Genomic DNA, 19,527 nt, shown 5'->3' on the forward strand with positions numbered 1-19,527 from the left:
TAGTTTCCTGACTTGAATAGCCCCACGTACTGCTGGCAGAAAAATCTCTGTAAAGACCTTCTTAAATGAGATGACATTTGCGCAGACCTTAGCCCAGTGTTGGACACGTACTAGGTTCTTCATGTTTGTTTCTGTTCCTTTTTTTCCTAATGACTTCAGCTTCTCTGCTGACTACCCAATAAAGTTCAAGTTCTATAATGTGGCGTTTAAGACCCTACGTGACCTCGCCCCACTGGACCTCTACACTGGCTTTGCTCTAGCGAGCTACTAATGGTTCACCAGATGTGCCTTTCTCCTTGTTCAGGGTGTTCACTCCACCTGTGACAGGCATCTAGTAAGCATACAATTAATGCTTATTGATTTGACTTGACTTGGAATATACTCTCTTTCTGTATCTACCTATTGGAATACTTCCAGTTCTTCTAAGATCAGGGCAAACTCAATCTTCTCTGTGCAGGCTTCTCTCTCGGCTTCTCTAATATTATATAACAATTCTTCCACTTTCTTCATCTGGCACAAATCACATTCTACTTATACTACTATTATAGTTCTTTCTGTTGGTGGTATCTCCCTTTACTGGGGTCTTAGCTTGTGGAATACAAGGACTGTGGTTTCAATTAGCTTTATACTCACCAGTGTATGTGTATTTTTCACATAACACTAGCAAAATGTCTGTATGGCAATTCCAAATGTGGCACTTTGGTCCTGATATGCCTTCCTTAGCTATATTTAAATATCAAGACTTCTCCTGATCATTGCTTCATTCTCTAGCATTTATGTCAATGATTTCCAGTGATTTCTGGGCTTTTCACATAAAATCATTGCTTAATTTCATAAATTCTCTTTTCCAGCCAGTTAGTTTTTTAAGCATGGTATCATTCTTAATACTTCACTCATCTTCACAGCTCATATTCAATTAAGTGCATAGTACTATGGATTGTAGCTACACAGAATTGCTTGGATTTGTCCCTTTCTCTCCTCTACACACCACACCCACCCCAGTTATGGCCTTCCTCACCTCACACTAGGACTATTTCAATGTCTCCCTCACTGGTCTCCCTACTTCCAGTCTCCTCCCTAATCGTATGCCTAAAACACAATTCTGACCATGTTCCTCCCCTGTTCACAAAGGTCCAGCGGCTCTCTAATGCCTCTAGACTCCTCTGCCACCTCTTTCTCGCACTCTACCTTCTAGCTCAGTGACTTGCTTGCTGTTCCCCATACTTGACATTCCAGCTTTTGTCTCTGTGTCTTTGCAGAGGCTGCCCTCCATGGCTAAAAGTCATTCAACGTAGCTTCAGACTTCTTTCCAAGTTTAGCTCCATTGAGATGCCCTCAACAAGCCTTGTCTTGATGACTTCCACCTACCTCTGGAAACTGTATTTTCTTTATTTTGGACATATTTTGTATTCATCAGTTTTCACATTTCTCCCCCAAAGAGAATGTAATCTCCTTAATGACAAGGATTGTTTGGTTTTTGTTCTCATATTATTTGTGCCTATCACAGTGCCTGGCATGAAAAAGGTCTTTAATAAATGTTTTGTTTTGATTTTTTTCAGCAAATAAGTGATATTTGATTTTTTTTAAAAGGGAATTAAAATTTTGCTTTGAGAATTTTTTTCAGAATTTCACAATATGCCTTGAAAATACAGGGATCTTCTTAGGTAAAATACTAACAGGGTCAGAAATCTGAGTCTACATAGAAACATTATTAATGTCAGTTTCCCTTTAATGTAATCTGCTTATAACACCTAATTAGCATGGATTTATGCTTTTCCAAAGGCCTTAATCATAAGACCTAGCAGCAGGAACTCATCACCACATAAATGTTTAATTTGTGGCTTAGAACTCAAGACTTGAGTTATTATAATGGGGCTGTAAAAAGTTACAAAATAAATTATTATTTTATCCATGAGAAGACCTTTTCTTCACTATAAAGCTTTTGTGAGTCATTTGAATAATAATGATGACATGAATGTTTATTTCTAAAGTTTCTTAAATTAGTTCAAAGGGAGATAAAAAGTCAACGTAAAATTAATTGCAAAGTTACAAATCTTTTGGTAGACTATCACTAAAAAGAGCATACCATCTCCATCTCATAAGTTCCAATTTTCTCTTGCAAGAAATTAATCTGCATTTTGAATTCTTCTTTCTTCTTGTGATGATCTTCTAATAAATGGTGTTGTTGTTCTAGCTGCTGCTGCTGCCAAACAATTTGGTGTTTAGCTTGAAGTAAATGTGCAGCTGTGCTGCTGTGACTAGTATTTCTCAGACTTTGACTAGCCTGTAACTAAAATTTAAAAAGGCAAAAAAAATGAGACATTAAAAATGTTAGCAGCTATACTGGCACAAAAAAAGGAAGAAAAAGAGGATTCTTTCTTCTTTTTTTTTTTTTTTTTTTGATACCAGGGTACCTCACTCTCCACCCCCACCTCACTTCCCAAATAAAGTTCTGAAAAATTCCCATCTTGACAAGTATAAGAATCTCTTAATAGGGTATAAATTGTTTAACAGAAAAAGAAGCACCCTTCCACAAAAGTTATATTACCATCATGAGTTAGAAACTGGAAATTCGCTATGAAACCATTCAACTGGGAGCAACATTTGGTAAAAGACAGATCTGGTCTGATCCCATCAAAAAGGTCTCAAGTAGGTCTAAAATCCCTCCAGCCCCCAGTTAACTACTAGCTGACTACTTTAAAGCTGTAAGCGATCTTGTAACACTGAGAGCTACAGAGAGTTTCATGATGAGATTTCAATACCTATTCAATAAAAGTATATAAACATATGTAGAAAAAATATAGCAAGTTTGGCATTTGCCTAGGGGACCCCTAAACAGAATATATCGGTCCAGTTACAAAGACCACCCTCATAAAGGAGGCAGCACTCCTAAAATGAAATTTCTTTGAAACGGAAAAAACCTTATGGATATGACCTGAAATTTAATGCCATGATAGTTCCCACTAGTTTAACCCAGGTTAGATTTTGGAGGGAAAGTACAGACTTTGTTTGGACAGATGTTAATAAGAGCTGTGTTGTCTTATATTTGATCAACTAGAAAGGCTTATAAAATAGTAATTTTATGTCCCCTTCAGTTTAGCAATCTGTGCACGAATTAGTGGAAATAAAGTAAGATGGCTACGCTGAGACTAGAAAAAAGCCTCTCAATCGCTCTACATACATTTATCATGAGCTTACCAGGCATTATGCTAGGGGCTAGGGGCACAGAAATAAAAATGAAACAATTCATGTCTTCAGGGAATTTATAAATTGCCTCATCCTGAGCCATCTCCAGTCATCCTGATGAATACCTGGTCACTGGATTCAGATGGCTCTGGAGGAGAAGTGAGGCTGGTGACCTGTACAGTCCTCACTCACTCAAAACAAAGTCAAGTGGCAGTCACATCATCATTTCTCTGATGTCGTGGTCTTCTTCGGCAACAAAGGACGAACACACACACATTCGATTGGAGGAGATGATATACACATATATAAATGCACATAAGACATACACAAAATAAATACATGGTAAATTTGTGTTTATGGTACAGGAGGGCACTAACACATAGGGAAAGAAGGAGTCGGTTCATTTTGTTATGAAAACAGAACATAGAAATTCTGAAAAGTCAAAATTATGGTAGAGCTAGAAAAGTTAATTCCTCTTTTCCAGTTAGTGATGTGAAAACAGAAATGGAGGAAAATGCAACTAATGGTATAAAATACAATGGAAGAAATACAATTTATATGATTACAGAAAAATGTCATGGTCAAGAGTAATTGGACCAAAATATATAAGGATACTCTCAGTCTCCTTCTAGGCAAATGCAAAGTACATACCTTGACATACTTTTTCTACATATGTTTACATATTATATAGCTACTGAAATCTCATCATAACCCTCTCTGTAGTTCTCATGTCCTTATTACAAGAAAGCTCACAGATTAAGTAGTTAACTAGGGAGTTGTGGGGGCTGGAGGGAGTTTAATCTTTTTTTGTGCCACGAATTCCTTCTCAAAATAACTTTTTAATTTAATTCAATTTTATTTTCACAAATATCTCCTCTCCCTCCCACTGACCTCCAATAAGAAAATGATACAAAACAAAACCTCTATTACAAATATTGTAATTAAAACAAATACCCACATTGGTCATATAAAAAAATACACACACAACACACACACAAACATCTCAACATGCACCATGAGTTTCTTACAGCACAACAGCATTAGATCACATACATATATCATTTCTTCAGTCATTCCCCAAGTGATAGGCACCTTTTCAGTTTCCTTTCTTTATTGCAATAATCCCAAAATACTGTACATATGTGCCCTTTTCCTCTTTCTTTGCTCTCTATGGGAGGACAGACCTAGTAGCGGTATCAATGGATCAGAATAAATACGGCTTAGTTAGCTCTTTGTATATAGCTCCAAATTGCTTTCTAGAATGGCTGGACCAGTTCATAGTAATGCAGAGTTAACAGCATATTATATACTTTCTTCCCACAGACCCTCTAGCTTTGTCATTTCTTTTTCTGTCAACTTTACCAGTCTGATAGGCATAAGGTGGTACCTTTGAGTTGTTTTAATTTGCATTTCTCTAATTATTGATTTACAGCACTTTTTCTCATACAGTCATAGGAAACTTGGATTTCTTCCTTTACAAAAGTGCCCATTCATTTCCTCTGACTATCACTTTGGGAAACGCTCTTACTTTGACAGGTAATTTCTTCTTTGCTCCTCTAACCTGTTTATGTCACCCTTCTCTCTGAATTATGTCTTTATTTGGAGTTTGTCTTATTATAGGATGAGAGATATTAGTCTATAACTAGTTTCGGTTAGACTGCTTTATAGTTTTCTCAAGTTTTTGTTTGTGAATTCTGGGATATTTTCGTTTACCTAACACTACACTCATTTGCCCCTATATATTGTGTTTGACTGATCAACCTCTCCATTTCTTACTCAGTATTAAAACGTTCTGATGACTACTGTTTTGTGGTAGGTTAGTGTGAGATCTAGTACTGCTAGGCCCTTTTTCTTCCCACTTTTTTTTTCTCATTAATTCTCCTGATATTTTTGATCTTTAGGTCCTCTTGATGTATGTTTTTTCCTAGCTATATAAAGTGATCCTTTGGTAGTTTGGTTAGTACGGCACTGAAAAGGTAAATTAGAACTTGGGTAGCGTAGTCATTATTGTTTTGGCTCAGCTTAGCCCACGTCCAGTTAATGTTTATCTAATTACTCAGATGTCTTTATCTGTCTAAAGATATCTTACACTGCAGTTGTTCTCATGTAGTTCTTGTTTTTGCTTTGACAGGTATGTAATACTGTTTGTAGTTATTTTACTGCTGAATTATTTTAGAACTATATACAGAAACCCTGATGTTTTACGGGGGTTTGTTCTATATCCTAAAATTGTGCTGAAGTTAATTGTTTCAATTATTTTTCAGCTGCCTATCTAAGTAAACAGTTATCTAAGTCCTATCTGCAGAAATGCTAGTCGCCTCCTCTTTGCCTGTGCTCGTCCTCTGAGCTTTCTTTCTTCTCTTCTGGCTATAGCTAGCAGGCTGAGTATTATATTCAACAGCAGTAGTGATGATGAACCTACTTGCTTCATCCTGGGTCTTAAACTAGAACAAAGTCCTCTAGTTTATTCACATTACAGATACGCTGGCTCTTGATTTGACTTACACTATTAAATGAAAGATTGAATTCCTATGTTTTCAAGAGTTTTGTTTTTTTTTTTTAAATACAAATGAGTGTGGTAGTATGTCAAAAGATTTTCTTGCATCTATTGATATAATTTTAAAAAATTAATGTGATCTATTATATTTATAGCTTTCCTTATACTGAATCAGCCCTACATTCCTGGTATAAATCCAGCTTTGTCAGAGTTTGTAGTCTTTGCGATATGTTGTAGTTTCCTTGCTGACATTTTATTTTAAAAAATCCTTTTTTGTGCATCAGTATTCATTAGTGATACTGGTCCAATTTTTTTTTCTCTGTTCTGCCTCTCTTTGGTTTATGTATCATGATCGGGTTTATACATATAAGGAATTTCTTGTGATCTCTTCTTTTCCAACTTTTACAGTTTTTGTGGTATTAGAATTAATTGTAAAATGTTTGAAAGAACTCATTTGTAAATCTAACTGATATTGGGGTATTTTTCTTTGGAAATCATTTATGGCTTCTTCAATTTCTTTTTCTAATGTTGGATTGTCTTCTATTTGGTAGCATTTTAATCTGTTAATCTGAGCATTTTATATTTTTGAAAATATTGTTTGACTTCATTTATACTGCCATTTTTTGGTATATAACTGGGCAAAACAGTTCCTAATAATTTATTATTTCTTCTTCATTGGTAGTAGATTCATCTTTAAAACTTTTTTTTTGATACTGCTAATTTGGTTTTCTTCTTTGTCTTTTAAAAATCAAGTTAGCTACTGATTTACTTTATTTTTTTTAATAACAGCTTCTAGTGTTATTTATTAATTCAATGATTTCTTCTTTTTAATTTTGTTAGTCTCTTCTTTGATTTTCAGAGTTTCTATTAGTTGACTTACTCTTTCTTTTACTGATAAAGTGTTTAGAGATATTAATTTCTCTGTAAGATCTTAGTTATATTCCAAAACTTTTGATGTGTTGTCTCATTATTGTTCTTGTCTTCAATGAAATTGCTGATATTTTTCTATGATTTGTTCTTTGATTCATCTGTTTTTTTACTTTACATTTTAAAAAATTTAATATTTTTGTGTTACATGTTAAGTTCCAAACTGTCTCCCTCCCTCCTTTCTCCACCCTGAACTAAAAGGCCATCATTTGACACAGATTTACCAATAGATGTAAAACCATTCTATGCATACTTCTATTTATCAGTTCTTTTGCTGGACGTGGACAGCATCTTCCTTCATAGGTCCTTTATGGTTGATTTGAGTGTTTAATACTCATAATAATACTCCTAATAACTTCGTTGTTGACAATTCTTCTTCGAACAACATTGCTGTTACTATATATAATGTTTTCTTGGTTTTGTTCATTTTACTTTTCATTATTTCATGCAAGTATTTCCATGTTTTTCTAAAATCAACCTGCTTATAATTCTTACTGCAAAGTAGTATTCCATCGCAGTCATACATCAACACTAGTTTGGCCATTCCTCAATTGATGGACATCCTCTCAATTTCCAGTTCTCTGCCATCATAAAGAGAACTGCTATAAATATTTTAGAACATTTAGGTTCTTTTCCTTTTCCCCTTATCACCTTGGGAAACAGACCTCACAGTGATATTGCTAGGTCAGAGAGTATAATCACGTTTACATTTTTGTGTTTCTCTCAAGTCCTGAGTTTCTTTAACTGAGCTCTGATCTTTCTACTAGGTATGCTTGGAAGATTTCCATTTCATTACAAAGCCACTTTTCTCCTTGTAGTGGCTGAGTTATTCTTAGCTCTAAGCCCCTAGATTCTTTGCCTTCTGGAACATTCTATTCCAAGGTTCCTGTTCCTTTGAAGTGGTGCCTGGGAAATTTTCTGTTATTCTAACTATGGCTCCTTGGTACTTGAATTCTTCTTTGCTGTCTGCTTCTAGTGTTTTTTCTTTGACCCTGAAACTCTGGATTTTGGCTACAATATTCCTGGGAGATTTTGTTTTGGAGTTTCTTTCAGGAGGTGATCAGCTGATTCTTTCTATTTCTATTTTGCCTTCTGGTTTTAAGATATCTGGAAAAGTTTTCCTTTACAATTTCTTGAAACATATCTAAGCTGTTTTTTGGTCATTTACTTTCATGTAGTTCAGTGGTTCTTACATATTTTTTTCTCTTCAATCTGTTTCTCACATAAGCTATTTTTGCTATGAGATACGTTATATTTTCTTTAATTTTTTTTTTTTTACTTTAACACTTCTTGTCTTATGGACATTAGTTTCTATTTGATCAATTCTAATTTTAATAATAATAGCTAATATCTATATAGTGCTCACTATGAGCACTTACGTACTGTGCTAAGCTCTTGACAATCATTATTTCATTTTATCCTCACAACAATTTTGGGAGGTAGGTACTAGTATCACATACATCTGACACATGAGGAGATGGAGGCTAACAGAGTTAAATGACTTGTCCTGAGTCACTAGTAAGCTAGTGAGTACCTGAGGCCGCACTTGAACCCAGGTCTTCCTGACTTCAGTCTTGGCACTCTATCCACTGCTTCTCCCAGCTTCTAGGGAGTTTTTTCTTGGTAAGGTTTTGTACCTCTTGTTCCATGACATTAATAAACTTTCCAAATTTTTTTTCCCACAGCTCCCATTTTTTTCCTCAATTGTTCTCCTCTAAGTCTCTCATTTGGTTTCTAAAATTATTTTGAGTTCTTTCTAACACTCTTGTTTCCCTTCTCCCAGGAATTCTGGTTAAACTTCTGTGCAAGCTACGTTTATATCTGAGGCTCTGTTTGTAGACATTTTGGAGCCAGTCTCTTCTGAGTTTGTGTCCTGAGTGTTTCTGCCATGATAATACCTCTTTATGGTGATTTTTTTTAGTTTGCTCATTTTTCCAGCCTCCTTCCTGACTTTGGACTTGATGTTAGGACTGGGCTCTGTGCATTTCCGGGAGAAATGTCTGAACTAAGATTTTGTTGTCTTGGATCCTTCTGATGCTTTCCTGGAGGGCTGAGTGTTGTTATACAATTCCAAGACCTCAAGGACCACTCAGCTTGGACACCTGAAACCTCTTAATGCTCCTAAAGCAATGTGATCTGGGGCCATGTCTGATTATTGCCCTCCTGGTCTGAGCTCTGCAAGTTTCTGGCTCTGGTCTGGGAATGCAAACACTAGCGTTGGCTTGTTCTTTATTGGAAGCTCCAGTAGACTGTGGCTGGACTCAGACACTGTCATTGGTTCTGTGTGACCAAAATGCAAGGTCCCCTTTTGTCTGGGATTCCCATCTTCATTATTTCACTGGAGGCTTCAAACTAGGCTGGTGGCTAGAACAGAGACCCTGCTCTGCTTCTTGGTCAGAGTCCTGGACTTGCTCCTCACTCAGGACACAGCCTAAGGTCCACCACTTTTCCTTACCCTGGGATGCCACCCCTAGGCATAGGTGCCCTCCTGAGTTCACCTTGGGTCTGGGGCAGGTCTGTCACTGGGCACCTGTTCCTGAACAAGGCTGGGTCCCTTTCTTGCTCCGGGACACAGCCTCAGTCCTTCTTCATTTCTGGCATGTAGCCATATGTCTGGACAGGTCCTGTCCCCAATATCCAGAGAACTCTTTGTCTCCCTATACTAATCTTAATTAGAAAAGAAAAAAAAAAGCCTTGCTGTGATTTTGTTTCTAAATTTCCTGATCAGGAATTGACTTGGTGCATTTTCCAAATCTTTGAGGAAAGTCTGTGTTGGACGAATTGTGTCATACTTGTTCTGTTATTCTGCCGTCTTGGCTTTCCCCTCTCAAAATAATGTCTTTAAAAGTATAAAATTAAAATAAAAAGGATGACAAAAGAAAGTAGTTACATTGGAATGTGGTTACCAAAACACTAAAAAATGAAGCTCCTGGACCCCAAGTTAAGAATCCCTGTTGCAGGCCAAGGTTCACACGGTCAGTTTCTCCTTCTTCCACAAAGTTTCTGGGTGACCCTGTAAGAGGTATCCTCAAAATGAACCTGGAGGAGAAAGCCCTGGCCTTGCTTATGAAAATGTGTTCAATAAAGTCCACTGAAAAAAGAGGTAGCATGATGAAAGGTAAATTTCAAGCCTGAAATTTGATTTTTACAGATTTTTTTTTTTGCAGTTAATATCATGCTAAAAAACATTCATCAGCTATGAAGGAAACAATCGTCATGAAAAGAAAGAGACACCCATCTGGTTATTAATTCTACCTCTGCTTATTACCACTTTATCTGCAGATTTTTGATCACTTCTGCTTCTATACACACACACACATACATTACAAACTACAAATGAATGGTAAAGGAGTTTTTTGAGGGGGAGAGAAAGAATAACCATGAGCCTTATTATTTGCTCAAAGAATTTTTTGTTCTAAGGAATTATTATTATTATTATTATTATTGCTTAGAAAATTATTTAGCTCTCCTACTATTTTGAGGACAAAGCTCAATCTCAGACATAGAAGCCATTAGTAAACAATGGTAATGTAAATCATGGAACTTTCTATCATCTGTAATTCTTCAAATGGAAAACAAAAGGAGAAAGCAGAAAACCCAATAAAAAGGAAACCACCAAGGGGAATATAAACTGATGTTTCGTTAATGAGATTAACTGGCACCCATTATTTTCCTTATATAATAATCCATAATAAACAAATATTAGGTGAACATAATATTTATCCTGAAAGACACAAAAGTTGCAAGAAATAAATTATACTATTATCAAATAATGAAAATTTACCATCAATCAGACTTACATGATGGAACTGTATTTGCAGCTTCTGACTCTGTTCTGTCACTTCTAAAAATTCTCTCATAGTTTCATCTTTTTCTCTTCTTGCCTGCTGCAGGGTAGCCGTAAGTTGGGTTATGATGCCATCTCTTTGCTTAATTGCAGCTTCAAATTCTTGAAGCTATTAAAAAAAGTGAAAATGGGTGATCAAAAACAACTCAAAATACAATTACAGGTTGATTACTATTAAAATGATTTATGGCTAAACGTTGACATAATATGCTAGATTCTAAATCTTATTGAAGCAGACATTTCCTTCTTTCTGAAGAGCAGGTTTCCTATCTCTCCTAGGACAGAAGCACAGGCGCTATTTACGAGTCCAGTCTTACTCTAATTGGCACAGGAGCTGGAGACTTCTTCTGTTTCCAACCTGGTTCAGTTTGGCCCTCCTCAGACAATATGGTAGCTTCCCAGACCCTGGGGTTCATAACATTCAGACACCTGATCAGCTTATCTCATTGCAGTTGGGAATACCCAGGATATCTGCAAGCCTCAATCTCCCTGGCAGCACAGATCAGAGATATGTTCTACCACATTTTTCACATCAGATATCTTTATAAGTGTCTGAATTAAACAAATTTGAATCATTTTAATTAAATTTAACAATTTATTAAATGCCTACTACATATGCAAAGCATCGTGTTGGGTGCTGTTGGGGATATAAAGATGAACAAGATGTGAGAGCTTTGGATTTCAAGTAGTTTACACTCAAATGAGGAAGATAAAGACTTTGAAGAAAGAAAAAAACAACAACAAACCCAGATACAAATTAAAGTATGATTGATCCAGGAGAGGTATAACATGGTTCTAATGAAGGAGAAACGAATTACATCTGGGGGGATTAGAGAGGGCTTCAAGGGAGTGGTAGCAACTGAGATGGGCCTTGAAGGATAGGAAGAGTCTCAAAAGATAGAAATAAATACAGGTTAAAGGTAGATTAAGAGTCTCCTAACGGAGTGTTAAGAACATTTACTTCTAGCTGCCACTAGGTGGTACAATGTATAGAACACTGGGTCTGGAATTGGGAAGCCTTGAATTCAAATTTGACCTCAGATACTACTAGTTGTGTAACAAAAGTTATTTCATCTGTTTGCCTCAATTTTCTTAACTGTGAAATGGGGATAATGGCAGTATCCATCTCAGAGGGTTGTTGTGAGCCTCCAATGAGATAATATTTGTAAAGTGGTTAGCACAGAGTAGCCATTATAGAAATCTTGACCTCTTCTCTTCCCTCTCTGACTTGGGTTGCATTTTTGGTTTGTAAAGAGCCTGAAACCCTAAGTGGGTGGTCATTCTGCATAGCTTCCTCTGATAAGTTTCTCCTAATACTCCCACCCAGAAAAACAGAAAAGTGAAGTCTAGCTAGCTGCTAGTTCAAGGAAGGAAATCTGATCTCACAGTCGTCACTACTGAGCTTCAGTGGAATGGACCTCAGGACTGCATGGCTCTAGAAGCTTTCACCTATCTGACTTCAAAAGAACATGGCAGGGGAAAAGGTGGAGCAAGGCAGGTCCAGAGACTTTGTCTAATAAGAAGCTATTTTCCCGGAAGGACAGCCAAGAGCCCATAGTGAGAAGTATGGTGAAGCATCTAAGTAAATCAGTCACCAGGGGCAGATAGAGAAGGCAAGCGATCAGGACAGCTGACTACACACTGCCCAGACACACACTGAGGAGGAAGTGGGAGGGGCAGCGGCACAGAGAGGGTGGGAAGACAAGAAGGTCCAATGAGGTCCCCATGGTCAATGGTGGGGAAGCCAGACTCGAAGGGCCTCAGGGGAGTCCCAGGTACAAACAACTTTTTCAGAAAGTCTCGCAGCGAAAGGAGCAAGAGAAACAGGTGGACCAGCTAGTACAATCAGGGGAAGTTTTGATATACTTTGCTGTCTTCTTAAATGGAGGATGCTGAATTTAAGTGACCTTTTTTCTTGATGACTCAGGGTTCCCACTGTGAATAAGTTATTGTGAAAAGCCAAAGACATAACTGTAGAAAGAGATGGTTTGTGACAAAGGAACGAATAGGAACTGCCTAGAATGGGCCCTAAAATTTGCTCTCTTGTGGGAAAAAATAGCTCACATTCATATAACACTTTGGAGATATTTTACAAAGATGATCTATAAAATGAGTGTTGTCACTCGCTCGCCATTTTACAGATAAGGTAACTGAGGCTCAAAGCAGCTAAGACACGTGCCCGGGATGACAAAATAGGTCCAGTGCTCATCCACAATGCCATAACACCTCCTGCTTTCTGGTCATTTGCTTGTTTGTCATCATAATGGTGAAATGTGAAGTTATATAACCTAAGAACATAACTTTAATTTAAGCAGTGAACCCAAACTGAAACAAGCCTTTTTCTCATTTTTTTTTCAATCTCTAGAAAATCTTTACAGTTTCTACTAGTCTTCTGACTTGTCAGCAGCATTTAGAACTATCTATGATCTATGTATCATTAAAGAATCTATTTGACAACCTGAACCCACTTGTACTTACTGCATTTTCATGGACACATGAGTTTCCATAATTTTAAGAAGTAGGTGTTATCTCCATATCTAAGGCATATTTTTTAGTTAGAGCCTAGTGCTACATCTTGAAATGGTCACAGATATTATTCCCTCATGCTATAGTAACAAATTTAGTATATATACTAAACATGGTGGGTTCAAGATGTCAAAGACATGCCTACAATTTATTTGAGATTTGGAAATAGTGGATTCTGTCTTTTAGAGAGATCTTTGTGGATAAGGTGGATAAGTAGGGAAAATAAATGATAATTTTACAATTGTTCTTCATGGCCCCCTGTGGGATATTCTTAGAAGAGATACTAGAGTGGCTTGCCATCTCTTCACCTCATTTTACAGATGAGGAAACTAAAGCCAACAGGGTTCAGTGACTTGCCCAGGGTCACACAGTTACTAAGTGTCTAACATTTGGACTCAGGAAGATGATTCTTCCTGACTCCAGACTCAGGACTCAATCCACTGCGCCACCTAGCGACCTGATAATACAATGAAGTGAATTCAAAACTGGCTGAACATTCAGGGGTGGTGATTAAAATAATGATATCAATTTGTAGGGAAATATCTACCCGCTCTGTCCACTAGATACTCTATCCTTGACCCTGTTCTGTTAAAAAAAATTACTGACAGTTAAGATGAAGAATTTTATCAAATATATAGTGAAACAAAACTGGGACAGATAATCTCCTGCATGACAGAACTGGGAACACAAAAGATCTCAACAGACTGGAACCATAAGATAAAATAAAACACACAGACATAAGGTGCTGAATTTAGGTTAAAAAACAAAAGTACAAGTGCATGCTGAGGGAGATGAATCTACACACAGTTCCTGGAGAAATGGTCTCTGTGTTTTAGTGAACTTTAGAGATCAATGAACCAGCAACATTGCATAGTCGATCAAAACAAAAGGGAATATAATTTTAGGCTACATTAACAAAAGTGTGTACGTCATTCTAGTACCCAATTAGCTAAATGAAAGCAACTCATGATCAGATTAATTTTAGGATGACGAACTTGGGAGCCACGGAAACTCCTGAAGACATCTAAATAAATTATGGAAGGGTTGCAATTCCTTTGTTGACCAGAAGGAATGCCTATACTTGAGAAATCAAAGTTTCCTAAAATAACAGTAACATAGTAAATATCTTCACTCCATTAGACTAGCTTCTTCCCATTCCCTCATCCCTACAGTCAAACAGTTGTCAAAAATCGCTAGTTCTAACCCTCAACCCTCTCTCAGATCTGTCATGTTCTTCATTAAATCAATCAGCATGTAGTTCAATACATGCTATTATATAATATATGTATATATATATATATCATATATCATAGCAAATGCTATAGTTATATGAGATACAAATATTTCCATGGCCATCACCCTAGTTCAGGTCCTCATGCCCTCTCCATATGTTACCGGATTGCCTCCTAATTGGTGTCCTTGCCTCTGGCCTTGCCCAAGCTGCATAGCTGCTAAACTGATGTTCCTAAAGTACAGTGTGTCTGACCATTATATGCTTCTGGTCAGGAATGCTCAGTGGTTCTAGTCTAACTCTAGGTAAAAATTATGCATGGGCTCAAACAATTATTGCAAAGGATGACAAGGTGTGAATGGACCGTTACTGATAACAACGGTAGGAATACTCATATCCATGTGATCATGAGAATATAGACTGATATATAATGTCTTCATTGTCTTCCTTGACAAGGACATCACCAATATCTCTAAACGCCAATAACACACAGAGTACTTGTTACATTTTATTTTTGAGTTATAATATCTACACTGTTACTATCATTACTTTTCATCTTGACAACAAAATCACTCAATTATTCTTAACAACTTCAATAGGCAAGAATATTAAAATCTGTAATTCTGAATTTGTGTTTTCCCTAAATAAACTTTTGCTTTGCATTTTTTCTAAGGAAAGTAACTATTATTTTACACAAAATTTCTTACCTATGTATGCCACAGACATACCAAATGGAGCTTTCAAAGGAAAGCACTGTTTTACTCATAATATTTATTAAAGGAATAAATCTTTTATTCCGGACATATACTTGTGTAGCCATAAAAGATGGATGACAGTAATGTTAGTCATAAAGCTGAATGATTTTTAAAGTGATTTTCCTGGTGAAGTTAATTGAAACTCTGGGTTCTAGGATTTCTGGTCCAGAGAGAAAAACAAAATCATAGAGGAAATGAGAATCCCCTACCAAGAGACTTTATAGTAAAAGAGGAATTATTCCTGAATATTTATGGAGAAAATACAGAATTTCTTCCTAAATGTGGAGGAAATAGACACATGATTTAATTGAGGTACCCTTCAAAAGAATTTCATAATCAATTTCATAGCAAAATTCTTTCACATAAATTTAGAATCTTCAAAATATTCAATGATATAAAACATGTTACAAATCATCCAAAAGCAAAAGCCTGTATTCCTCTTTCCCAAAAATGGGTAATATTTTTGCTAGTGCAATAATATTATGCAAGCAGGGTGCAAACATGTGGTCACCAAATTCTTTGTTTTGACATATTCCCATACTTGTGGGAAAATAAAAATACAAAACTAGTAAAACCATTCCGTATACTCATGAAGTGTTTTCAGTGAAAACTGTTCAGCATTGGACTTCATTGCCACAGGAGCTTTTCTGGAATGTTCTACCTTCTTGATGGTCTTAACAGAGAGGGTAGATGTTATTTTTTTTAAATAGCAGATGGATGTATTCCTATTAGATCAGTCAAATTAATTTCTTCTACCCTTGCTCTAAGTTAGTACTTTAGATTTTCTGACTCACTAGTTTAACTGAAAAGTATTTTGATTTCCTAGTTTGACAGAATATGAAGACATGTTAACTATCCACTAGGAAAAAGAAAATTCCACCTTCCCTCATGTTCATTTTGAAGACATCAAGTAAACAGAATATTACTGACATACCCTTATTCTTGTCTCTATGAATACCTACTAAGGAACATGTAGTAGTGCTTTCTTCTGTCAGCAGTTGTAATCACCAGAAATGTCACTCTAACTACAGTGATTTTTTTCTCTTTTTCATTGTATCCTAAGGAGAACAGGCCTGTCATCAGTGGTCACCCAATACACTTGAGAGCCCCCATAAGAACTCAAGCCAACTATGCAACCGCAGTGCTTTAAAGTCACAATTGTCTATGTGGACTGCCATAAAACAGTGTCCAACACTGTTATTACAGGATGACACATGAAATACAGTGAAAGACATGAAGACTGAAAAGCCAGTATCCAGGCTCACTTCTGTCTTTTACTAGCTGTGTGACCTTGGGGTTGAGCTCTGAGCCTCAGCTTATTCATTGGTTAAATGTGGATAGTATCATCTGCTCGATCTACCTCCTAGAGTTATTACAAGAATAACATACGTAAACAGTTCTTTTAAAAGAACTTTAAGAACTTGAAAAATTCTTAAAAAGAACTAGGTAAATCATGAAGCACCATACAAATTTATGGCTGTTATTATTATAACTGGGGCCTCTAGGTAGTCCAGTGGATAGAGCCCCAGGCTTAGGGTCAGGAAGATGCCTCTTCCTCAGGTCAAATCCAACCTCAAACACTTACTAGCTGTGTGACCCTGAGCAAGTTTGCCTCAGTTTCCTCATCTGTAAAATGAGATGAAGAAGGAAATGGCAAAACCACTCTAGTATCTTTGCTAAGAAAACACCAAATGGGGTCATGAAGAGTCAGACACAACTGAGAAAGACTAAATAACAAAAAATTATAACTAATCTTTAATTCAGTTACCAAAAAATTAACCTCCTGAAATTAACCTATTGAATAGCAATCGAAAACACAGCAATAAAGAATTCAACTAAATACTGCTTAAACTACTAAAGGTTCTTTAGAAATTACTGCAAATAAATGAAAAAAGGGAATTTTTGTAAAACTTAAATGCAGAAATATGAAATACAAAGCAATTAAGAAAAATAAAGACCAATAAATTTTAAATGGAATGAGAAACGGACAGTTATTATAATAATACAAATGTCAATGGTACCAAAATCTCAACTTGTTCAAAAGACAGGTCTCTTTTAAATCAAGAAGCAAATGATACATTTTCATATTCTCCAAGTTCCACTGTATATCTGCAGCCTATGGTCTGCAGCGAATCTGGTCAGGCATAGCAAGAATTCATTCTCTGCGCAGGCTGATACCAGGAAAGCTTGATGAATAAGGTTTTCCTATTATATACTTTAAAAACCTCCAACAAATGACTCTAAGATTTATTTTCTGAATATGATCCACACAATGTACAAGGACTGAAAACTGTGACCATGGAATATGAATGAAATGTGTCAGGAGTCCAATTTATATTAGGACAACTATAACTTTAACATTCCTGTTTAAAACCATCTCTAAATAATGGTCATGCACTCCTAATTGATATCAGGGTTTCCGTTTGATAAGAGATAAACAGAAAGCAACATAAGGTAAGCACACCTGTTGGAATCCTTCCGTGCCATATGCTGCCCTCATTTCCTCAAGTTCTCTGTTTAGCTCTTCAATCTCTTGCTGTTTCCCAGCCAATTCATTCTCCATCATCTCTAGTCGTTTCGAAGAAAACTGTGCTCCTTGCTCTGAGTAAGACTCACCAACTCCAAATTCTTCTTCCTAAATCAATTCAAGTTCCTTAAAAATCAGTACTTAAAGCATTCCTCAAGAGGAACTTATTCAAATTCTGATTTCCAAATCATCTAAGAGCTTATTGACCTGCTGTGTGGTTAATGTAATTTGAACTTTGCAAGTTCTGACATAAAGAATAGTTGAAAATTCTGTTAATGTTAAGCTTTTTAACAAAAAACAAATGTCTTGTATGAGGTTAAAGGCATGTATACATCACAAAGATAGCACCACATAAAGAAGAAAAGACTGATTAGTAAGCTAGTAGACAAGTGCTCTTAGTATTAAACATTGTTATTATTATTAAATAACTGGTAATACTGTACCATTAATAAATTGGTAGGAATATCTGCTTGCACCAAACTGCAACCATTTACCTGTATAAGAACAATTTCTTAATATGTCATGAACTTAAAGAAAACAATCTATAGCTAATAGAAATATATTTTTTCTCTAGAAAACTTGTGACAAAAAATGCTTCATTAGTAATTTATTCAATTCAGACTAAATTTTTACAGATGCATGATAAGGATATGATAATGAACTGCAATTCAAAATAAGTACACTTTCCATTTCAGAAGGATAAAATATTTCAATTGTGACAAAAATAGTTAAGTTGTCTTAACAAAATTGTGTGAAACTAGTTCAGTTCTTATGAAACATCTCATCAAAATTTTTCTTTTCAATTGCTATATTTAAGGTACATTCATGCCACATCCCATTTCCAATCCAATGGCTTACTAGCGTTAGGTTAATATTACAACATTAATACAAATATTCAGGAGGCTGGTAGTAAGATGAAAATGATGTTAAGATGGAAGCTTACATAAAATTACTAAAGACAAGGCTTGGAACATCCTGTCAATCCTGCCTCTCTCCCCACCCCCACTTGCCCTACCAATCTTCACCCCTGCCCAATCTATTAAGAACATCCATCTCCACATGACTGTTTTTTTCCTTATTTCTGCCCTTTTGCAGGTCAACACAGGCTAATCTCCAGTGTTCTTCAACAGGAGCCACTACAGCTCTCCCCAAGAGTAGAAACATGAGCCAATAGAAGGATGGAGTGGCACTATTCAACAGAACTAGGAAAGTTAGGAAGGAAGAGTTTGGGGGAAAACATGAGGACACATGGAAAGAAAAGGATGAGAACAGGGCAGAAAAATCTGGGGTGGGGACTGATGGACAGAACAGCTATTTCTAGCTTTTAAAAGAGTGCCACGTGATCAATGTGTGGATCTGCTTTGTGTGACTACACTTTTCTTATTATAAGGGAGGAAGGCAGCTTTTTTGCTGGGGCATTTTGGAGAGGTGGTGATAGTGATCTCTAAAAGAAGAAAAAGAAAAGAAAAAAAGGTGGATGAATAATTTAAAAAATAAACAGAAGAGAACTGAAGGGCAATGCAGATACGGAGGGCAGTGTTGGACTTTCATCTTAAATCTGAAGCACAGGAAAAACACCCAAGCAGTCCATAGTAGACAGTCATAGATTTACATGAAGTCCCCTTCGTAGAGAAATCCTTGTGTTTGTGGGTGCTTGTCATGACCACAATGATAAAAAGGATTTTGTCTGAAAAGATCACATTAGGTGTTTCTGCTGCTCTAACTTGGGCAGTGAGCAACAATGACCTGATCTGGCAGAGGTGGACTTAATGCGGTTTGGCTGAATCTCAAAGAAGTTCCAAATGAGGTTCATTTATGCAGGCAAAAAAATGATTAACTTCAAAATACCAAAAGAAATAAGATTTGTTATCCAAGGATGTAATTTCACACTATGATACTTGTCTGCTTAAGAATTTCAAGGGGGTCCCTACTATCTAATTATAGATAGGTCTTCATTGCTAAGAGGAATTCTTATATCTCTTATTTTATTAACTCCATATTATCCTTCCCAAACCTTGTCCCTTTCTCTAG

General features: G+C 36.3%; 1 protein-coding gene and 1 long non-coding RNA gene across 5 annotated transcripts in view; one reads left to right on the forward strand and one right to left on the reverse strand.

Moving 5' to 3' along the window:
- Window positions 1-19,527, forward strand: part of LOC140530919 (uncharacterized) — a 949,813-nt gene that overhangs the window by 593,650 nt on the left and 336,636 nt on the right. The window lies entirely within an intron of this gene.
- LOC140531016 (A-kinase anchor protein 9-like) overlaps window positions 1-19,527 on the reverse strand; it is a 102,884-nt gene that overhangs the window by 54,780 nt on the left and 28,577 nt on the right. Inside the window, exons 5-8 of the mRNA XM_072650218.1 lie at window positions 17,940-17,990; window positions 17,434-17,604; window positions 10,411-10,566; window positions 2,087-2,290 (exon numbers count right to left, since the gene is read on the reverse strand). Of these exons, the coding sequence (XP_072506319.1) occupies window positions 2,087-2,290; window positions 10,411-10,566; window positions 17,434-17,604; window positions 17,940-17,990 (582 nt within the window). The remainder of the gene's footprint in view (window positions 1-2,086; window positions 2,291-10,410; window positions 10,567-17,433; window positions 17,605-17,939; window positions 17,991-19,527) is intronic.

The sequence above is a fragment of the Notamacropus eugenii genome, chromosome 3 (genome assembly GCF_028372415.1).
Source record: "Notamacropus eugenii isolate mMacEug1 chromosome 3, mMacEug1.pri_v2, whole genome shotgun sequence".
NCBI lineage: Eukaryota > Metazoa > Chordata > Mammalia > Diprotodontia > Macropodidae > Notamacropus > Notamacropus eugenii.